Source organism: Sapajus apella, unplaced genomic scaffold (genome assembly GCF_009761245.1).
Source record: "Sapajus apella isolate SASKATOON/1434 unplaced genomic scaffold, GSC_monkey_1.0 scaffold89, whole genome shotgun sequence".
NCBI lineage: Eukaryota > Metazoa > Chordata > Mammalia > Primates > Cebidae > Sapajus > Sapajus apella.
The window spans coordinates 1112369-1135383 of NW_022437029.1; the positions used below are offsets into that span (position 1 = coordinate 1112369).

At 38.4% G+C, this 23015-nt stretch overlaps 1 protein-coding gene across 6 annotated transcripts in view; it reads right to left on the reverse strand.

The window, feature by feature from the left end:
• TMEM131 (transmembrane protein 131) overlaps positions 1–23015 on the reverse strand; it is a 240839-nt gene that overhangs the window by 33207 nt on the left and 184617 nt on the right. For 5 of the 6 annotated variants that reach the window (XR_004261859.1, XM_032255357.1, XM_032255360.1 and 2 more), the window contains 13 exons: positions 22177–22263; positions 17810–17962; positions 17635–17710; positions 17337–17454; positions 15187–15325; positions 14963–15072; positions 14430–14496; positions 9636–9787; positions 9131–9273; positions 8505–8691; positions 6920–7105; positions 5694–5852; positions 4696–5294 (listed from right to left, as the gene is read on the reverse strand). Coding sequence is in view for 5 of the 6 variants with exons in the window: in XM_032255357.1 (XP_032111248.1) it covers positions 4696–5294; positions 5694–5852; positions 6920–7105; positions 8505–8691; positions 9131–9273; positions 9636–9787; positions 14430–14496; positions 14963–15072; positions 15187–15325; positions 17337–17454; positions 17635–17710; positions 17810–17962; positions 22177–22263 (2176 nt within the window). In the remaining variant the exon portion in view is untranslated. The remainder of the gene's footprint in view (positions 1–4695; positions 5295–5693; positions 5853–6919; positions 7106–8504; positions 8692–9130; positions 9274–9635; positions 9788–14429; positions 14497–14962; positions 15073–15186; positions 15326–17336; positions 17455–17634; positions 17711–17809; positions 17963–22176; positions 22264–23015) is intronic. The other variant, XM_032255359.1, reaches the window with a different exon arrangement.

Below are 23015 nucleotides of genomic sequence, written 5' to 3' on the forward strand. Positions count from 1 at the left end.
TTCCAAAATTCTGAATTCCCAAACACATAAGCCTCCCAGAATGTTGTATAAGGACTGTGGACCTCACTTCTAGCTTACTCTGGCATCCCATTTCCAAGGCTGCACCTATGAACCTGGTATTGCCCAGAACTGCTTTTCCTCTGAAACCTTACTCTCACACCCCCTTTTTAGATCTTAGTCTCTGAACATTCCTTGCTCCCACCATTCCCCAAAATTCAACCTGTCAGATTTCCCATCCCTGACTCATCCATGTTCTCCATCTGTGAGGTTCCTTCTGACTAAAGGTCCTCCCCCATGCTGCTAGTTCCACATTGTCCAGCACAATACCTGACTACTCTCCTGCCAGCACTCCTGTAACATCCTCACTCCCTGTCTTTTTGCTGTCCCTGCCCCACAGAACTCCAGCACTGTCCAACTTCATCAATTATCCACTTTTCACTCTTCACCGCTGGGCTGCAGGGTACAACTGAGAAAGTGACACAAACCTGAGGCAGTGCCTTGGTAGTCCTCGGCTGGGCCTCCAACATTGCTGAAGGGGACAGCGTGCAAATGCAAGTTTCCTGCCCCTGCTGACGCCCCCTGTCTACAACGTTCTCAGCGACATGGAATTTGACTACTACAAACTTTGTCTAGTTTGTGTTTCTACCCTACCACTTCCCCCTATCAGTCTTAGATGACGGCTTAGCTCAAATAAAAACTTCCCTAAACACACATGTGGCTTCAAGTCAGCTCCTTAAGTTCAAGTGAAAGCTTGTATCCTGCCTCTCCATCTTTCCCAACTCACCCACATCTGCATACCTGTAGAGTGTCCATCCTTTTATCTACCAAACTGGGTCTTGGCCCACTCCACCTCCTGGGCACTTGGTTTCACCAAATGTCTCCTCATTTTCTTCCCCCTCTCTGTTTTTTTGAGGAGGCAGCACAGTGTACGAGTTAGAATCACACAAACTGGGGCTTGCTCCTATTCTGCCCAGTGTTGCCTTACTTGGAAAACTGTAGCAAGCACTGCCAATCACCAGGGCACACAAGACATCATGATCACATCTGGAACCCTGGCAAACATGGATCAGCACTGCCGTCTCAGGTCTATGGGCATTCTGACCTTGGCCCAGAGACACTTTCAAGCACCATGTTCCCAAGTGTTATTCATTTTTCATCAAAAATACTGCCTTCTTGGTTGTAACTCTACATATTAAAAAAAAAAAAAAAACTCACCATACAATACATGCATACTTTTTTCTTGTTAAAAATTAAACAGGGAAAATACAGGTTAAAGAGTAAAGGCCCCCAGTACACTCACTAGTTAATGGCTACTACTAACAGTCTAATGTGAAAGTTACTCTAAGCCATAGTGACTTGGTCTCAGTCAGAAGTGGTTGTGTTTCACACAAATTGTTCTTGCCAAGATCACAAACAATGTCCTCAAGTCCAGGCTCTGTGAGCACTCTTCAGCCTCTGCTCTGCCCAGCCCCGCCTGCTGGGATGCGCTAACCACACCTTCTACTGCTTTCTGTCATGCTATCTGCTGGCTGCCTTATTGTTTGGCCTTGACCTCGGGATTCTCTGCTTGTCCCAATTATTACCTCTGAGACCAAGTTCCAAGCAGATGCTTCTGCTGGGATGCTCCACAGCCACCTTCAACTCAGCAGGCTACAGATGGCATGTGCCACTTCCTGCCCCAATAATAACCACAGCAGTAGCGACACCCTACGATGTGGGCGGTAACTGTTCTCTTCACTTTAAAAATAACAAGTGGAGGCTCAAGGGAATAGTTTTCTCCAAAGTCAAAGTTTGTAAGGGGGCAGAGTCAGGATATAAACTGCACCTGCCTAATGGCATAGCCTGGTCTCACAATGCCGCACCTCTCTGTCTCTCCCTACCCTCGATAAAGCCAAAGCGAGAAATGAGAATGGCTGCAAGTGCCATCATTTCTATGAATACAGATACTGAGACCAATTGTGCCAGGTTCACGGCTTCTTGGGTTTTAGCCCTCAATCCTGCAATTGCTGTTGTTCAGTCCACGGTGTTTAGGTGTTACACGTAGAAGAAACCAAGGTAGTACAAAATCTAATGCTTATTCAGCTACATGGGTCCCTGCTCAGGCCAACCATGAACAGGGAGCACTTCTGGGCATCATCTTTCACCGGAAACAGTGACTGGAGAGATGGCATAGCATGATGGGGTTGCTTGCAAGCCATCCAACTGCAGAAGGCAAGATCCAGAGAGATCAACACATTCACTTGAAGTCATTCTGAGCAGCTTCCAAAAGCCAGAAATTATTACATAAGCTCATTACAAGGAATAATTTTTGTTTGAGATACCAGGAGTGTTAAAAAAAAGAATGTGTTGCCTCTGAAAAGATAATGTTCATATTTAATGTAAACCTGCTATTTGCAGGGATGTGGGGGTAAGCTTTTGAAAGATTATAAAGGTTCTGCCCAGCTGGAAGCCTGTAGTTTTATGATCTTGCAACCCCAAGATCAATGCCCACCTTTTAAAGTTAATTTTAAAGACTGTCTTTCTATATATATGTTATACTTCAATAAAAACATTGAAGAAGAAAAAAATACAGACACAGTCTCCTTCCTTTTTTCCAAACAGCATCAATGGGAAGGATATCAAGTAGAATAGCCATTCTTGTGAAGTCTGTAACCACTGTCTCCTCACAGGCTCAAGAGTTACCAATAATGTGGTACCCATGCTCCCTCCCTGAGTATCTTTTAGTAGGTTGACTCTTGAACCACTGTGAAAATTAAAAAGCATTTCATTTTAAAATTTATGTTCTCAATAAGTGACCCTGAAAATAGAATTGGACCTATCATGCTGATGTTGGAAGACTTTGTTAGACACAGGAATGAAGTACTCAATTTGACTGCCCAGCTCTTTCTTTGTGATAAGAAAGGATAATATGGATTTATTTTATTCATGCTGTAAATGTGGCGAAAAAAATGCTATGTAATTTGATCTAATTAAAAAAGAACTTTAAGTATTCACTTATGATTATTCTAAAAATTACCCTAAAATATGTAAGCTCAGTTAATAACGGGTTAACCAAAAAAGGATTTCTGTACAAGTGGTTAACCAATAATATTCTAGACATTTTACTGTTTTACAAATCTGAATGGGTATAATTCCAAGAGGATTCAACAGAGCTGGTTTTCATATTACTGGGACTAAAAAATTACCTAAAATTTCTAGATTCTGGGATGTCAGGTTTTTTCCGGCCTCTTAGGGCTGCCAAGATTCCCATTTTCTGTATAAATTGAAGGCAAAAACTCCTTGGTAAACCATTCTGGAAGGGACTGATACAGGCTTGGAATAATATATGTAATGTAATGTAATGTAATGTAATGTAATGTAATGTAATGTAATGTAATGTAATATAATAATAATGGCTGCCACAAGAGAGAAAGGAAGATGCAAAAAAGCTCAGGCTGTGAAGGGATGAAACTGCAATATAAACTAAACTAGAGGCTATTTACTGGTTTTTATCTTTTGATTCTGGAGCTCACAAACTGGTCTACCTATCTGTGTGTGGTGCAGACTTCTAAGCTCTCAGTGGTGCCTACCTCCTGGTATTTATGCCCATGTGCAGTTCTGTCTCTCGGAGTGTGGGCTGGACCACACTTCTAACGAGCAGAATACAATAACACTGATGGGATGCCACTTCCCAGATTAGATCACAAGAAATGGTGACTTCCATTCTGCCAGCTCGCTTCTTCCTTGCCCTTGTTTGCTGGTTCTAGGGGAGCCAACTGCCAAGCTGTGACCTGCCTTGTGGATAGGAACCATGACAGACCTCTGGCCATAGTCAGCAAGGAGCTGAGGGCCTCCATCCAACGGTCCACGAAGAACTGAATCCCACCATCAACTGCCTGTGTGAACGTGGAGGCAGGTCCACCTTTACCTGAACCTTAAGATGATATGAGGCTTGGCCAATACCCTGACTGAAGTCTTATGAGGGCCATGGGACCCAGCTAAGCTGTACCGATGTCCCTAACTACAGTAACTGTGAGATAAAAGTGTATGTTCTTTTAAGCCTCTGGGTTTTGGGGTATTTGTTACTCAGAAGACGAGTAATACAGTAAGCAGAACTCTAAAGCAGGGTTGGCAAACTTTTTTTGTAAAGGGCCAGATAGCAAATATTTTCAGCTTTGTGGGCTATATTGCCTTGGTCACAATTATTTAACTGTGCCATAGAAGCATGAAAGCTGAGGCTATACCAACAAATGAGCATGGTTGTATTCCAATAAAACTTTATTTATAAAACCAGGTGGTGATTTGGTCTGCTAACTGCAGTCTGCCAACCCTGCTCTAAAGTAAAGAAATCCTAATTTTGAGTTAAAAGGCAGATGATCTCCATTTTACCAATGTACTCAAAATTATTTTAACAATTTAAAAAAAGCTAAATCTATCACAATAACACAATCACAGGCAGTTAAAAGACAAACAGCAGATTCCACAAAATTTCTGATTTTGTAAACAATCTAAGAAATACAAATGTACCTTTTATGACAGATACCTCTAATTGCATTTTGATGGAAAAGTTGAAGTCCAATACTAGGGATAAATCTGAGCCAGAAGAACCTACTAAATTAGTTGTTTCCCACAACCATGATTACAATAGCTCCTTACGCATGCACTGGCTTTTCCCTCACACATCACGGATCTCCGGCAGTGGGAGCAGATGATTACCTTTGCTTTTTGACCATGGCGATGGAGGCTGCTCTGTAAACACTTCTAGGGCTGGGGAGTCATGGTGGTCGAAGTCTTTGTCCATGGCTTCTATGAGACTGGTGATGTCCGAGTCCTCGGAACTGTGCCTCGTGCTGCTGGCACGTTCTGGGTGGGAAAGGTGTGTGAGGGGGGCGGGAGACAGCCTTTCAGGCTGTGGCTCCTGGGGCTGAGGCACTGGCGGTGGCGGAGGAGGCTGAGGGTGCTGCTCCAGAGGGCTGTGGGCATGGTGCTGGCTGCCGTGTTGGCTCTGCTTTGCCCCTTTGGACTTTCTGCCTGCTGTATGACCTTGAGTCACTGTGTTCGAATCTAAGACAAGGGGGCTTGTTTTGTTAGCAGACTGTGAAGAAGCTGCTTGAGCAGAAGTCCTACTAGAGGTACTTGAACTGTTTTTGGCTCTGACGTTTTCCACGTCAGTTGAGTTTCTATTGCTGTGACTGCTGTGTGGGTGGACCGATGGGCCACACTGCTTATGACTCCCGGCACTGGGTCGGGATGATGAACCGCCTGCTCCACAGAACCCCCTACTGTGACTGGGGTCACAGCTGAGTGTGTTCAAGCTGAAAAAGGGACCAACTGCAGATCAGTAAATAGCAATCTACAAAATCTAATATTAAAAAAAACTTATTTCATCAGTATAGCCACCATAAATATAAACTACACTAGGGGAAAAAATTCAAGAAACGGAGAATTTCCACAACTCTCTAAGATTCTATCTGAACATATATAATTTACCATCAGTGATCTAGCTAAAACTATTTTAACCCTTATCAATATAATAAAAACACAGAATCCAGTATAAGCTCTAAGTCACTAAGAGTTCCATATAGGTTATTATTAAGTAATCAGAATTAAGATTTTTTTCTCTTGAGCAAAGATGAAAACAAACATTTTTTCTTGTAATTTTATCAGCCAAATCTATGCATACTAGGGAATTTATTGCCAGCATATAAACATACTTTCCTTCAGATGAAATACCAACGATTCTCCTGAGATCAAAAGGCCTTCCCACATCAAAGGGTGGGTTCGAGGCCTCAAAGGATAGCCGCCTTCGAAATGGCTCCCATATTCCTTGAGCTTCCAAATAGGCTGTTCCAATGACCAAAAGAAACAGTGCACTGCAAGGGTACAAAAGTTGGAAAATCAGGATTCATTTGTTAGTGCACAAGCAACAAAATTCGATATTAAAGGCACAGTTTCTTGGTAAAGTACAATATAATAGAAAACCAAGATGTCTGTGACAACTTTTAATAGACAAAAATCCCAGTTTTATGGATAAAAGTTTGCACATCAACTTTTTTTTTTGAGGGTGAGGGGGATGGAGTTTCATTCTTATTGCCCAGGCTGGAGTGCAATGGCACGATCTTGGCTCACTGCAACCTCTGCCTCCCAGGTTCAAGCAATTCTCCTGCCTCAGCCTCTTCAAGTAGCTGGGATTATAGGCATGCGCCACCATGCCTGGAGAATTTTTTTGTATTTTTAGTAGAGATGTAGTTTTACCATGTTGGTCAGGCTGGTTTCGAACTCCTGACCTCAGGTGGTCCACCTGCTCTGGCCTCCCAAAGTGCTGGGATTACAGGTGTGAGCCACTGCACCCAGCCTGTACATCAATTTTTATAGAATGCCCTCTTACATGGAGGTTTTATGTGGAGGCAGCAATTATGTGTATTAGAAGAAATGTCTGGAATTTGATTTTTTCTTTTACTAAGAATTTTGCTTTTTCCTTAAGGGATATGTGATATAAATATGTAAATTAGTTTAGAGGTGAATTTACCTGATTCTTGAAACACAAAGTAATACACTGAGAACAGATGAAGACATTGAGGATTTAAAAAATATTTCTCATCAGTTTCATGTGGCCTACGTACTACTGTGTTAAGTATATTTTATATATATATATATGCCCAAGTCAAGTAACTTTACCTGAACATTTTAAAAAGATGTTAACAGGTACTTAATTTGTATAACAAATTTCAGAGGTAAAGAAGACTGTTTATTACATATGCTACCCAAGAAGCGCTCAGTTTTAACTGTTCCCACCAGTCTGTGAGCTTGATAAAGGCACAGTTCTCTTTTGTTCGCTGGCATATCCCAGCATTTAGAAGAGTGCCTGGCACACAGCGAGCACTCCATCAACAGTGTTACCTGATGAATGAATATGAACCTCAAAATAAGACACAAGTACCTCATTATTCCTGAGATGATGATGTACAGAGCCAGTTCCCAATTGGGTCTAGGTAGGGCTTCTGCACAGGTTGCTAACATATGGTAAGGAAGGGATGCATTCAATATAAACACAAACTCAGAGCCACTTGTTGTTATAAACTTCAGTTCCCGAATAACTCTAGAAGCTGTAAAATCAGGAGTAAACCTAAAACAGAATGATGGCAGTAAGGCCAAATTTTAAAAATACCTCACAAGCAGTTTACATATAACACCAGTCCCATAAGCCTTTGAAATATAACACAGAATTTGAATTTGATACTTTTATTCAACTTCCCCATTTTACTATGTTATAACTACTGTCCCATGGTCAATAATAGGAACAATGATACTCTGTGAATAATTAAGAGAAATTACATTAAAAATTAACAATAATCAGTTTCCTATAATTATTAATTCAGAAAATGGTCCTGGGCTGTGTCCTTCCCTCCTTCTTTATTATCTAAATCAATGCTCTTCTTCCAGACTACAGTCCCAATAATGTCTTTTTTTTTTTTTTTTTTTTGAGACAGAGTTTCACTCTTGTTACCCAGGCTGGAGTGCAATGGCGCGATCTCGGCTCACTGCAACCTCTGCCTCCTAGGTTCAGGCAATTCTCCTGCCTCAGCCTCCTGAGTAGCTGGGATTACAGGCACGCACCACCATGCCCAGCTAATTTTTTGTAGTTTTAGTAGAGACGGGGTTTCACCGTGTTGACCAGGATGGTCTTGATCTCTTGACCTCGTGATCCACCCGCCTCGGCCTCCCAAAGTGCTGGGATTACAGGCGTGAGCCACCACGCCCGGCCCCAATAATGTCTTAAAAAAAAATCCAAACAAACCATATGGGGCCAAGTGATTTTTCCATCATCTCCTACAGTGTTGATTACTGCCACAATTATTTTTATTGTTTGCTAATTGTATGCACCTTGAGGAAACGTGTCTTATTCCTCATTGCATCTTTAGGTGTTAAACAGTATGCCTTGTATGCAATAATGTAGCTACTTATTAAGTAAATATCCATTAAAGATCACAAAATTAAATATTCAATTGAGACAGAAGTTGAATTTTATTGCATAAACTTTAAAACAAAACAAGTTAAAATATGCTGCAGCTATTATTGAGACTGGTATTAAAATTGTCTTCTGACCAAAATATTACACATCCTTGTACTGCAAAACATGAAAAAACTGTACATATATGAAACAAATCTCTGTTGCTAGGGAACTGTGAATTTATACCAACATCTTTTGCTTTAACATAACCCTGAAAATAATTTTGAAATTGATTTCTAAGATTATTTGATCTACCTTGGAGATAGTTTTACAACTTCTGAAAACTGAGATATGAAGAAATACCTTAACCAAAAATTAAGTGAAAAAAATTCATAACCTTGAAAACTAAGATATGAAGAAATAGCTTAGCTAAAGATTAAGTGAAAAAAAATCAAACGAATATATTTGTGGATAAAGATTTTTGGTAAATATGAAAACTTATCTTTGCACAGAGTTTGAGCAACTCTAGTATAAAACGTTAGTGATTCATTATACCTTAAAATAAAATACTTACAATATGATTATATCTCTAGAGGCATTGGCACTTAGAGCAAACTCTTGACAATTAACAACTTTAAAGCCATATCCTTCACATGAGTATCCACTGATTTCAATGGTTTCTACATGAATTTGAAGTTGTCCTGTATTCTCTACCTTAAATGTTCTTTTCAATGTGAAATTTGGTTCCCTTAGTTTTAAACCTAAAGGAAAAAAATCAGGAATAAGACTACATCTTGTCATCATGTGCTCCCAGTCCAAACGATAAATACATTATTCATGAATTACTGTATGTCACAGGTTATAAACCATCCCTGCATGTCAGAGAGATCAGCTATTCCTCAGCTTTCACCATGAGGTAATCTACTTTGACATACCATTTTAGATGCAAAAGTTTTATATACTTTACATTTCACACTGAGAGTAAATCAGCTAAGGTACGCAATGAGTGCAAACACTTTAAATCTTTAAAGATCCAAATCAAACAACTATAAGCATAAGACATGGAGTTTCCTTAAGGTCTTAAGCATTCATAACTAATATACATGTGTGCACATATACAAATAATGTTGTTTTTGAAAGTATCTGCTGTTGAAAGCAAATGCTAATATCGGTGTCCCTGGAACTGTTAGGAAAACTTACTACCTGTACAGTCTTTTAACAAAGCTTCCGTGATTTTAAAGCGTAAGGAACTTCCTGGGCCTGGAAGTTTGCCTGCTACCCTCAAGTTCTCAGTTGTTCCTTGTCCTTGGACCATCACAGCATCCATCACGGTCAGGTTATTTCTATGCAAGAACAAGAATTACAGATTTTTCTCTCAATAAATTTGCACAATCTTTGGATTTGCAATTTCTACTGTTATTTTATAAAGCACCACAAAGAAATTAAATTTAATGGTGAGAATTTACGCTTTAAGAATTCAAAAATACACAGAGAAGACAAGAGTTTTTATTTTTAAGAGACATACAATACAGTAAACCACTATTCATGTTTTTGAACTATGCAGTTGATAACAAAGGTATGTTTTATCAGGCAAGAAGTGTGTGTGCATGTTTTGGATAAAGTGAATTCAAACTATTTCATAAATTAGACACATAAATCTCAAAACAAGTGAGGACTCAACCGACACCTATATCACAGAACCTACCTGACTATGATAAGTGAAGAAACAGTTCTGTTGTGAACTGGAGTAAACTTTACTTTGACAGACTTCTTTTCTCCAGGTTTTAAAATTAGGTTTAAAATTAAATGTCGAGAGAGGCCCTCCATAAATCCTGTTGAACTCTGCAGTGGATGAGCCTTGAATCATTGGGTAAACAAAGAGGAGTCATGAATATATTGTCTGGAAGAATGTTTCTTCCTTTATACCCCATCTAAAGCCCAGTATAGTTTTCCAAACTGATTAAATTCGTAAACAATTTTATCTGTCATGTTTAGATACAGGTTAGCTGGAAAGCAGTGCAGAGTTACCAATGATGAGATGTATATTCTGCATTAAGTCCAAAAAGGGGCTTTGTCCCCCAAGTCACCAAAGTCCTCAATGTTTGCACAAGGCATTTGTTTTTGGATAAGGATCTTTTTTTGTTTTTAACTTTTTACAATTTTGAAATATTACACACATACAGAAAAGGCCACAAGGCTAAGATGAACAGCTAGATGCATTAGCACAAAGCAAACCTTTGCGGAACCAACACCAGCACCCCAGGCCTCCTGCCACTGCTGCCACTGCTGTGCCACTCCTCCCCTCTGAAGGGGACCAAGGGAAGGGTCTTCAGGCTGCACTGTACTTTTACATGTAAAAATATTTCCAGTTCCTATAAATTCCTCCTTGAATCTTATTTTGAAGCTTACACACAATTACTGTGTCATAAACACTGGATGGTTTAAAGTTTAAAGCATAGCTTAGTTTAATATTCAAAATATGACTTTTCTTTTTTGGAGGTGGAGTCTCGCTTTTGTTGCCCAGGCTGGCGAGCAGTGGCGTGATCTCTGTCACTACAACCTCCACCTCCCGGGTTCAAGTGATTCTCTTGCCTCAGCCTCCTGAGTAGCTGGGATTACAGGTGCCTGCCACCACGCCTGACTAATTTTTGTATTTTTAGTAAAGATGGGGTTTCACCATTTTGGCCAGGCTGGTCTTGAACTCCCGACTTTGTGATCCACCCACCTCAGCTTCCCAAAGTGCTGGGATTACAGGCGTGAGCCACAGCACCCGGCCAAAAATATAACTTTTTGACAGCCAGTTATAGTTAAGGTTAAAAAACATTTGCTTTTTTATTTAAAAAAAAAAAGTCACAGGTCACATATAAGGATATACTGTTCTGGTTTTTAAGCAACATTAAGCGTAAACTTTTTTGAGGGAAGGGTTGGCAACACTTGGCTATAAATGTCCGCCAGTTCTTTAAGGCTTCTGCTAACATGGAAGGAGGGTGAATTTTGTATTGTTTTCTACTCCTCCTGGGATAGATTGGTGTGTGTTTCACACATACAGATCTAACTACTTGCTTCAGCATGATTCCACAAACATTAACTTATAGTCAACAGACTTTATGAAACACACTACTTTTAATTCTTGCTTCTGAGGTAAATATGGTGGTCTCTGTACATGCTGGAGATTGGTTCCAGGATCCCTGGCATAACCAAATTTGCACATTTTCAAGCTGTAGTTGGTGACTGAGGAATGTGCCTATACAAAAAGTAGGGCTCTCCATATATGTAGTTCTGCATCCTGAGAATTGTATTTTCCATCTGCACATGATTGAAAAAAATGTATGTATGAGTGAACCAGCACAGTCCAAGCCTGTGTTGTTCAAGTGTCAACTGCTATTTTTTTTTCCTTTCTGTCAAAGTCTACTAGACAAGAGAATATTCCAACTGCTTCAAAATGGTTGCTGAATAAGTTCCCTTTTAAATTAACTACTTTGAGTAACTGACAGATGCAATGATGTGCTATACATATATTCCCAGCAAATACTAGCTAATTTAAACTCTCATGATTTGGGGAAAACTTCAGGATGTTGTGATGTCTCCTGTATACCATTCAGGACCTTAATAATTTTATAGTGGTGGTTCTCCAAGAGTGACCCTTGGATCCCTGGGGTTCTCAGGGATCCTATCAGAGTATCAACCACAATGTCAAAACTATTTTCATAATAATACTGAGAGATGTTATTTATCTTTTTCACTAAGTTGGCATCTGCACTGATGGTCAGCAGCAAAAGCTATGGAGGGTAAAAATGCTGACCCCTTAGCATGCATCAAGGTATCAAATTTCCCTAGCAGCCAATGTGTTCTTCAGTGTCATGCATTTGTAGTTAAAAAAAAAAAAAAAAAAAAAAAAAAAAAAAAAAAAAAAAGTCCTCAATGATGCAGTAAAAACGTCAACCCCGGAGCATGTCTTTAATATTCTGTGGGATATGACAGGAAGTTATGTATAAAGTATTTCTACAGCTACCATGTTGTTTTGAAAAGCTGTTTGAGACGGAAGCTGAACCAGCTGCTTTTCTCACGGAACACTGTTTATGTCTGAAAGAATGACTGACAGTCAGGCTACCGTTATTCAGACTTGGGTATCTGGCAGATATTTTCACAAAAATAAGTGAGCCTACTGAAGGATTTGTTTTCAATGAAAAAATTCAAGCCTTTGAGTAAAACTTAGGACTTTGGATAATTTGTATTCTCCCTTGTGAGCCTGACAGCTTCCCAATACTTCAAGAGTTTCCTGATGAGACTGGTGGTTATATTAATAAGTATGACTTATTTGTGGATAGTACATAGTAAATTGTGGCAACAATTGTAAGGTCTGCATGTCTCTGTGAACTAGTATTTTCCAAATGATTGATGTACAGTGTTATAAATTAAAAGGCAACTAAAATACTCCTTCTTTTTCTAATTACATGTCTGTAGCAGGTTAGATTGTCATTATATACTTCAATCAAAGCAATGTATCATGAGAGACTAAATGTAGAAGCAAATATGAGAATCTATCTATCAAATCAGGGACCCAGTCATTAAAGAGATTTGTAAAAATTTAAAATCATCCATTTTCCTTGCTAAATGATTTTAAAAAATATAGTTTTCATTTTTGATGTTAACCTATGTTAAATGGAATATGTTATTATTTTAAATAAATTAAATCACTATATTAAAGATCTGTAACATGGCAAAACACTGATAGATGTAAACCATATAAACAAGAAGCCTCTCTGGGATCCTTAATAATTTTAAGACTGTAAGGGAGTCCTGACCAAGAATTTTGAGAACCGCATTTTACAGCACTGTAGAGGAAACTGTGATAGAATTTACTCTAAGCTCACTCTAGGACCTCCTCCTGAATTTCTTATTTAAAATACATTTCTGACATCTCGAGTACTCTTATTTATTTTCCTATCTCTCACAGTGCTTAGTTCAGTGTTCTACATCTTGTAAATATGAATTATAGTTAATAAAATAAAAAAGTTAAATATTAGCTCACTTAATACTTATGCAAAATTTCTCCTATTATAAAAGCAGAGTGGGCCAGGTGCGGTGGCTCACGCCTGTAATCCCAGGACTTTGGGAGGCTGAGGTGGGCGGATTACTTGAGGTCAGGAGTTTGAGTCCAGCCTGGCCAACATGGTGAAACCCTGTTTCTACTAAAAATACAAATAAAAAATTAGCCAGGTGTGGTAGGTGCCTGTAATCCCAGCTACTCAGGAGGCTGAGGCAGGAGAATTGCTTAAACCTAAGAAGCAGAGGTTGCAGCGAGACGAGACTGCACCACTGCACTCCAGCCTGGGTAACAGAGTGAGACTCTGTCTCAAAAAGGAGAAAAAAAAAAAAAAAAAAAAAAAGCAAAGTGAAAGGAAGTTTCGGTTACTGAGCCTTCTAGATAACCTCCAGTAACATTTGTTACATTGGCATTTTACAGATAGGAAAAGCAAAGCACAAAAAGATTCCCAGAAAGGGGTGTGAGGTTAGAACACAAGACTGTATAAACTTCAGTCTAGTGTCATGTCCCAGCCATTATTCAACAGAAAAAAAAATATAACTTTGACTATTACTTATGTAAGCTTGCCTTAAAGACAGGCTTATAAAAACTAACTATTCTGATAAGGATTTGGCTAATATATGCCTTACAGATTAAAACATGAAGCTATGGGAAAGAATACAGTATTTCAAGAACTACAAGGGATCTGGTTTGAAAAGGCTCATAGCAATTCCTGATCAGCAATGACCACATAATATGATGGTAAGGGAAAGTCTTCTGGAATCAGAGAACCAGATTTGAATTTGGCCCTGGGCAGAAGGGCATGGTGGCCAAAAGGCTTTGACCAGTTTGAGGGGGCCTTAGCTCCAAGTGTTAAGTTCCTAACACACACCCTTATATTAAGCCTTATTTAATAGAGTGGTGAGTGATTGCTCAACCTGGCCTGAATGATAGAAACCAGTTTGGTTCCCAGAACAAATTAGTTTATGTACATGTTTATAAATATAAGATTATCCATTGACTGAAAACCATGCACGTTACCGTGCTAAGTACGAACACAGCCAGTAATGGGTTTAGCATTCACGGATGGCTTACAATTTAATTACAAAGTATCCAGAAAGAAAATTTAAATGACTGAGCTCAGTATTTTGATGCTTAATAAAAATCAATTATGAATTAATATTTACCTCATCTATATATTCTCAGAATTTCTGTAGTTATTACTACAAACCTTCATGGACTTAATGTTTATTGCCCACAAACATGAACCTTTTACTCAATGTGCCTCACTCTGATCTAAATCCCACCTACTCTTCCTGATTTATCTGCCTCTAAAATAATTACTAGACTGCTCTGACTTCTTCAGTAACTTACCCTTCAGACAAATTTAAGAGTAGCTTATAATTTTCTTTCACATTTACACTGATATTATAGAATAATTTCTTTGGAATAGTATGAAGTTTGAATACTTACACTATTTCTGAAGACTTGAAATTCTAGTGTTCTCAAATCTATCTTTGCCACCTTACTCAAGTTAAACCTAAAACAAAAAATGTACACATACTGATTCATAAGCAACATCATAGTTAAATGGGTTACAGAGTGATTATCAGGTGTGTGCTTTATTTTCAAATTATCGTCTGGCAGGTTTTGAGATCAATATGACCAGATTTATGGCCTTAAAAAAATTAAAGCCTACAACTTATAATTAATATTTTGTTCACTTTTTAAAACTAAAGTATTTGAAAGGTTTCATGTGCTTTCTCTTTATAAATTTTTAGAAGGGAGTTCCACATTACTTTTTCTTGCCTTATATTGAAAGTTTTTCTGGATGTTTCACACAGTGTCAACCTAAACCTGCCTAAAATCTTCTCTCAACCTTATAGATCCAGAACTCCTCTAATTCAAATCTATTACTGAATGAGCTGCAATAAGGCTTTTTAAGTGAATAAAATACTGATTTAAGACTACATAGAAACATTCTGATGATCCAAAGCAACACTTACCTTGATACTAACTTATCTACAAACACTGAAGGGTTGGAATATAAAGCCAGAGGAATAAACTGAACATACACAGGAACATCTGCAGGATTTTCTAAAATAATCTCTTCTTCCTTAAACAAAATAATGAAACATTAAATGAAAGATTTCTATGGTTAAAGCTAAGAGTAAATACTCTATAACTCTAGTATGTATTTCCAAAAACCAATGTCACTTTGAATACTTACTGAGGAGCAGTTTGTATTAGTAAGTGGAAATTTCAAGTGCCGGGGTGAGCTAAGTATGGAAGGCCAGGAGAGCTCAGCAGTGATTTTCGATATTATATTTTTTTGAAGGTCTGTATTTACTTCAAATATAGCACTCAATCTAGAAAAACAATTTGTAAGTCACTGTATCAAACTGAAATATTTGAGTCTTCTGAACATAAGAAATTCAATTAGGCTTATGTACTTGAGAAATTTTATGCTGGTCCTGAAAAAACATGTTTATTCATTATAGTATTTTACTATGCTTGTAATGCTATATGATGTGTCTATACTGGCACAAAGAGTTGCCAAAATATCTGCCACAGATCCTCTGTATTGTTTCTGTACTGAATATGGAAAGGATGATAAATCTTAGGAATAGTACCAATGGCATTAATGTAATCCTGTGTTAGTTTAGAAAAACCTTTCCAAGTATAAATTCAGTAGAAAAAGCTGGTCTATATTAGATAACCTGTTTAGAAAAATTCAGGCATATGCAGGTAACACAGGATGTTACACAGGCCCTAAAGGATATTACGTGCCTAGGGGAAAGATCTAGACATTCACAACCAGGGTGCTAATAACATTTTCAGTAGAACTAATGAGAAGGCAGTACATTGCTTGGCATATGGCTTTTCCCCCTTGATATAAAAACAAACAGAATCCTCACATTCAATGAAGACATCAGTAGACAACAGAGGTAAAACCTATGAAGATTTTGTGCAGATACATGTAAAGCTTTCAGCAATATTCAGGACCTCATCTGAATATTTCCCTACTCATATGTGTGTATAAGCCAGCTGCTTAGAATTCACAACACATTCCCAAGGACACATTATAAATGGGGCTAAGATCGCTGGGACTAAACGCTGAAGCATATTTTAACCCCTAACATTATTGCTGTGGTGTTATGATCACCCTGTTAAGAGTACAGGTGTATAAGACTAGTAGCAGAAATCTTCTGTAATGCGCATGTGACAAAGTAACACAAAGGCAGGAGCAGGGAGAACATCACATCTACTGTGCACTTAGGACATGGTACACAGGACAGACAGGGAGCCCAGGTCTTAGCAATGGGGTGCTGGGGACACAGGGAGGAAGGCAGGCTTTTTGTGGATAGGAGGTGAAGAGGTTCCTTAGCAGCTGACTCTAAGGCAGTACTGTAAGTTATGTGTTCATAACTGGACATTAACATTTGAGGCTTGCTTGTCCTTTGTACCCTGTGGAAATACAGGGTACAAAGGAGAGTTTTAATTAGTGTTCTCTCAGCAAGTCCATTAGGGGAAGTCTCTTTTGTATTCATTTTAACCATCTTAAAGCAAACATTCAACTTTCTTTTGCCTTAAGAAACTTTTCATAGCAGAGAGTTCAGATAAACAAACCCTCCTATTCAATTATGAATGGCTTGAGAATTTACAGTACTCTTAAATGGGAATATCTTGATGCCAACAAGTACATTTCAAATTAACTGCTTGAGGAGAGCAGTTTCTATCAACTGCCATACGGTCATTATTCTAGTCAAATTCCTTTCTGAAGTACACAAAAAGACCAGATTTCTATACTACTAAATCCATACATTTTTGTTTTGGAATCCAGGTGTAGTATTGATTTGTCATTAGAAGTACATTTCCTACCTGCCAAAGAAACATTGTGGAGCCTGTCTGAATGGAGCCCTGTGAGCTCCCTAACAACTCAGCACTTAGAAAGGAAGGAGGTATTGTTTTCACAATAAGCGAACAGACACTCGATCTTGCACCAAGTGTCTAGGCGGGTGTAAACCTAGAAAATGTTTTCCTTGCCTTTAACAGAGGTCAGTGGTAGGTAAAAACTTTCTTTCCTATGCAAATGGATGAGTCTAAGGTGAATACTGTAGTCATCCTACATAAAGACAACTTCAAATATTTTCTTGGAGTATAAGTATCTAAAGCACTGGAGAAAAGAGAAAAATGACAGTATGTATATTTCCAAGCAACATAGTTAAAATGGCAATTTAAGATGTCTCATTAGTAACTTTCTGAAAATCAGGCATTTTTTCTTAGCTATAAAGCAAAATAATATAAGAATAAAATTTAGAAAGCAATATGTTTCAAGCTTGTAAAGATGGCTAAAATAAATAAACATAAACCACTCACCTATGACCTGAATTTTCCTTTATTCCTGTCCAGCTCTTGAAGAGGCTTTGATGCAAATCCCAGTCAGCATCCCACATATCTTCCTGCATGGCTACACCAGGCTGTACTTTGGGTTCAGCTAAAACAAGGAAACATGTTATGACTTATTTAACCTGCATCTATACCCACTTGTCAATTTTCCTTCAAATAATTTCTATAGTAACAAAAGACAGTAATGTACTTTCAAAGTGGCAACCTCTTATTAAAAAAATATTTTGGTGGCAGTGAAAACATGTGGGAGAACAGCAAGATCACTTACATTTGGATAGAAAAGGCAAGCCAACATAGCAATGATCCCCACACTGTAGTCCAGGATCAAAATAAATGTTTGCAATCTATAAAGAGGCACAGGAGAACCATGAATTTCAAATTCACAGAAGGTCATAAAACAAAATATTAACCAATGGGAATTCTCAAATATAACATCTTCAAACCTTTGATTTTTTTCCTGGCTCCAAGTCTTCCTTATTGCCCCGTAATCGTTTATAGTAAAATCGCACATCTTCTGACAAAGATCGTATTTGCTGTATTTTTACCTTCTGTGAGAAGGAATTCATAATATTTAAACTTTGATGAACTATTTTCCCCTGAAGGAAGAAAGCAAAAAACAAACTCATTTGTATATGGTTAAATTTTCTTAAGATAACATACTTTAGAGTAGACAAACATATTTCTAGGAAACCAAAGCCCAAAAGCTATTTTAGAATGTCTATCGGTTGATGATCTCTAAACTGTAATCAATAGCCAAGAAAACCCCATAAAAAAAGAAATTTTTTTTTCTTGCTATGGCATGTTACAGAAAAATCAGGAGGACAAATCTTGCAATCTTGTTGACAATCGATTGACGTAACATTCACACTTTCATGTTAAGATATTGAGGATGCCAACAAAGTACAAACAGAGACAGCTCTAAATACAGGGAATGGTCACTTTCAGTTGGGTAAGCAGGTTTTGTTTATATCAAGGTAAGAATGCCCTGAAATAACTGAATTATAAAATCTAAAGCCAAACAGACAAAATCACATTTTTTTCCCTAAAAGTTTTTTCATTAAGAAAAATATATGTCATTTGTGCCAAAGAGAAATTAAACATCTTTTAAAATGATAGGTTGTCAAGTGTCTTATTAAAACAGCATACAGGCCAGGCGCAGAGGCTCATGCTTGTAATCCTAGCACTTTGGGATACTGAGGCAGGCAGATCAGTTGAAGCCAGGAGTTTGAGACCAGCCAGGCCAACATGGTGAAACCTTGTCCCTACTAAAAATACACACAAAAAATTAGCAGGGGTGGTAGCACACACCTGTAGTCCCAGCTACTGGGGAGGCTTAGGTATGAGAATCACTTGAACCTGGGAAGCAGAGGCTGCAGTGAGCTGAGATTGTGCCACTGCACTCCACCCTGGGTGACAGAGTGAGACTCCATTTTAAAAACAAACAACCCAGCACACAGATCAAACTGTTAAATAACTAGCAATTTATCTTACCAGTCACAAGCTTCTCTCTGTGACAGGACACCAAATTTTAAATTAAAAAATTAAATGATTTATGTAATCTTCAAGAATTATATTACAATCTTTCTTTTGGCTGAATACAAAATTTTATTTTTGTAGATTCATCCTTTTTTGAAGACGTCTCTAAAATGATTAAACCCACTTTTTAAACATTTGGAATAAAAAATACAGAAGTAAAGAGTGTGCACAGGAAAAAGGGTGGAATGACAGTGACGCTGAGGCCAGTGTTCTTCATTTACAGCCCAGTGAGGCGAAAACACCCAAGAGCCAGCAGAGGGCAGGCATGCAGCTTTGACGCTGATGGGAGCCCTCAGGCAGTCAAGGCACTTGGTGTACTTGGAATAACTACTTCCCTTGTGTCTTGTCTCTCAGGGGTGTGGGGGATCAAAAAAGCTCACAGATACAAACGCTGCTCTCACCAGTTCTATTCAAATATTAAGCTATGAGTTATGTGAAATGTTTATTCTGGGGTATTGTTTCCAGTCAGCTCTAGTATTCTCCATCTAATAAAGAGATTGACAGGATTTGGTAATATAGAGGTAATTTAGAATTCTGAGCAAGCATCTGGTCCTGTAAGACACTTAAAAATAATCTGAAAGCTTAATCTGAAGCTGTTCAAAACCAGCCCCTCCAAGTCTCATGCTGAAATGTGATCCCCAGTGTCGGAGGTGGGCCTTATGAAAGACGTTTGGGCCATGGGGGTGGATCCCTCATGAATGGCTTGGTGTGTTCTGACCTTGTCGTAAGGAGTTCTCACGCCATTAGTTTGCACAACCATTGGTTGTTAAAAAAGAGGCTGGCACCTCCTTCTCCTCTCTCTTGCCATGCAATCTTTGCACATGCCAGCTTCTCTTCACCTTCCAACATGAGTGGAGGCAGCCTGAGGCTCTCACCAATGCAGATGCCAAGGCCATGCTTCCTGTACAACCCCAGAACTGTGAGCCAAATACACTCATTGCTTTATAAATCACCCAGCCTCAGGTACTCCTTTATAGCAACACAAATGGATCAAGACCAACGTCTTGTTTTTATACACATGCTTTCTCACTTACCCCACTCATGGGCCTTTTCACTGTGTCATTTTGCTGTCTTCTCAACTGAACTATTCCCTCCCAGGATTTACAAAGAGATTAAAGATATCACTGATTGAGTAGGTAATGGAAGAAAGAAAAATGGCTCTTTCGGATAAATAACAAAGTCAGGAGTTTTGTATCGTCAGTACAAAGTAGAATGACAGGAAGATGAGGGTTTAATGAAGACCCAAACTTAAACGTGATGAAACTAGTAATTCAAAATTGTTTGTTTGTTTTTTTTTTTTAGATGAAGTCTTGCTCTGTCACCCAGGTTGGAGTGCAGTGGCCCAATCTTGGCTAATCGCAATCTCCGCTTCCCGGGTTCAAGTGATTCTCCTGCTCAGTCTCCTGAGTAGCTGCGATCACAGGCATACGCTACTATGCCCATCTAATATTTGTACTTTTAGTAGAGATGGGGTTTCACCATGTTGGTCAGGCTGGTTTCAAACTCCTGACCTCATGATCCGTCTGCCTCGGCCTCCCAAAGTGCTGGGATTACAGTGCACCTGGCCAAAATTTGTATTTATAAGAAGCTAAATGTTGAATTTAGGTTTTATTGTATAGGTTGAGTAGCCCTTATTTAAAATACTCGGGGCCAGAAGTATTTTAGAGTTCATTTTTTTTTTTTTGATTTTGGAATATTTACATATATATAATGGGGTATCTTAGGGACAGAACCCAAGTCTAAATATGAAATTCATTTATGTTTCATATACATTTTATATGCATAGCCTGAAGGTAATTTTATTATAATTTTGTGCATGAAGCAAAGTTTTGACTGATACCTGTTATATGAGGTCAGGTGTAGAATTTTCCACTTGTGGTCTCAAAATGTTTCAGATTTAGGAAGATTTTGGATTTCATTTTTGGGTTAGGGGTGTTCAAACCCACCACTGTCTCCCACCACTAGGATATGAGACACTTTTATGTTTGCCCCGGTATTCCTGAATGGACTGCATCACCTTCTTGCAAAAGGCAGTGTCTTCTCCTGGTTTTCCCATTTCTTTTGTCCTTGTTCTCCAGGCTCAAACTCTAAGCCATATTCCTGCCTCCTCTATCTATACCCCTCCTCATACTTGTTTCACTCTGTAGGACCTCTTTAGGATATAAGCACAGTTCAAATGATTCACCTGCAATGTCTCTTGCCTACATTCCCTCTCCATCATTTGTTCCTTCATCCATACATTATGTACTAAGTGTCTGCTATTAGTACATACTATGTACTAAGTGTCTCATCCCTTTCCTAAAGGATCTCAGGCTCTCACTGAGGAGGCCAACTTACAAGGAAATATTTATAGCACAATATGAGGCTTGCAACAAGAGGGGTAATTTCAAAGTATTCTAGGATTACACATGAAACAACCAGTACTGTTGAGGAGTCAAGAAAGCTTCAGAGAGGAGATGACAATGGAATTGAATCTTGAAAGACACACAGGAGTTCTTTGAAGGGAGGAGAGGAGGAAGGGCATTCAAGGTGGAGAAACAACGAAGGCTTGGAGGTATAAAGGGACTTTATTGCCTCTGCCACAGCTATATGCTCAAACCTCCCCCTGGCACTTCTCACATGGACTCTGACCAGTCTGTGTGTTGGCCTCCAGGCACTCTATTGTCACTTTCATCTGTATCCTCTATTTTTTTCTGCAGGGAGCCAGTCTTTAAAGCTCAGCTCTGATGATAAGTCTCTGCTCAAAAACTTCGTATTCTTATGCACTTAAGTGCATTTAATTTTTTTACATGTTATCACCCTAACATTACCATTCCATTTTCTTAAAACTTTTCTCCATTATTGCCAAACTGGACAATTCACTACTGCCTGAACACACCTCAGACTTTACTGACTCTGTATCCCTGTTGAGCTTGCTCCCTGGCCCTGGATTCCCATCTCCATCTCTGACAGAAGAAATTCTAAGCTGGCTCCCACAGCCCCTGTATCAAAGAGATGTGTATTTCCCTCACAGCACTTATTTTCGCTCCTCTAGGGCAACTTGTACATTCTGCTTTATAGCCCTGAATTGTGCGTCCATTTCCCTTTCTAGATAGAAAACTTTTTGAGGAAAAGGACTGTATCTCTTTATATCGTCTAAAGAACCTGGTATACTGTCTTTAAAATAAATGACTAACAAAGAATAATTGACTTTACTGTAAAATTCTAGGAACACAGAGGTAAAGGGAAAGGCAAAAAATGAGCAACAAAAAAATATGTGTATTAATGGTCTTACTGGAAAGGAAGGTGGAAGAACAACGTGCTTAGGGAAGCAGGTCAGTGAGCCTACTGCAATCACAGCCTTCACAGGGATTGTCAGGATCTGTGGAGTCAAGAAGATGACAATAAGTATTTAAGTCTTAGCCTGCTCTTGACAACTACTGTATTGTATTCTGGGGTTAACCTAATTTTGGGACTTGTATTGACAATAACAGGCTCCAAACCAGTATTAAAATCACCCATAAGATACTGTTTAATCTGTCCAATGTACTTATTAAAAGGTAATGAAATATAACACATTTCCACGGATTTCTCAGTGATTCACTGAAAACATGTAAAAAAGACTAAACAATGGGGAAGGAATAAAGCAGGTTTTAAAAAATACAAATATTTTTGAATTTCAAAATACCAATAATCTATAAGATAGATTTTAAAAAAGAAAGTCAAATTGTACTCCTAAAACAATGTATGTAAAATCTGGCATTTCTAGTTATATAGGGCTCTATTTTTTGATATAGAAATAGACATCAACCTAATTTTAAAAAGTGCACTGAACATTCTAGAGTTAGAATCCCATCCCATACTGTGAGTAACTCACAAAGCTACTTTTCTAGGATATTCTTCTTAATTCTTATTTTCACCCATATTAACAAAAATTTATCTTAAATCTGAAATGTACTTATTTATGTCGTGAGTGATAACTATGAATTCCTCATCTTTGGAGGTAACCTGACATACTCTCAACAAATCATTTTTTATTAAATGGCCAATTCTGTTTATTTCATAATTACATTTTTTTTTTTTCACATGGAAGTTGTTTGTGCATACTGAAAACATCTATGAGGGCAAAGGTGG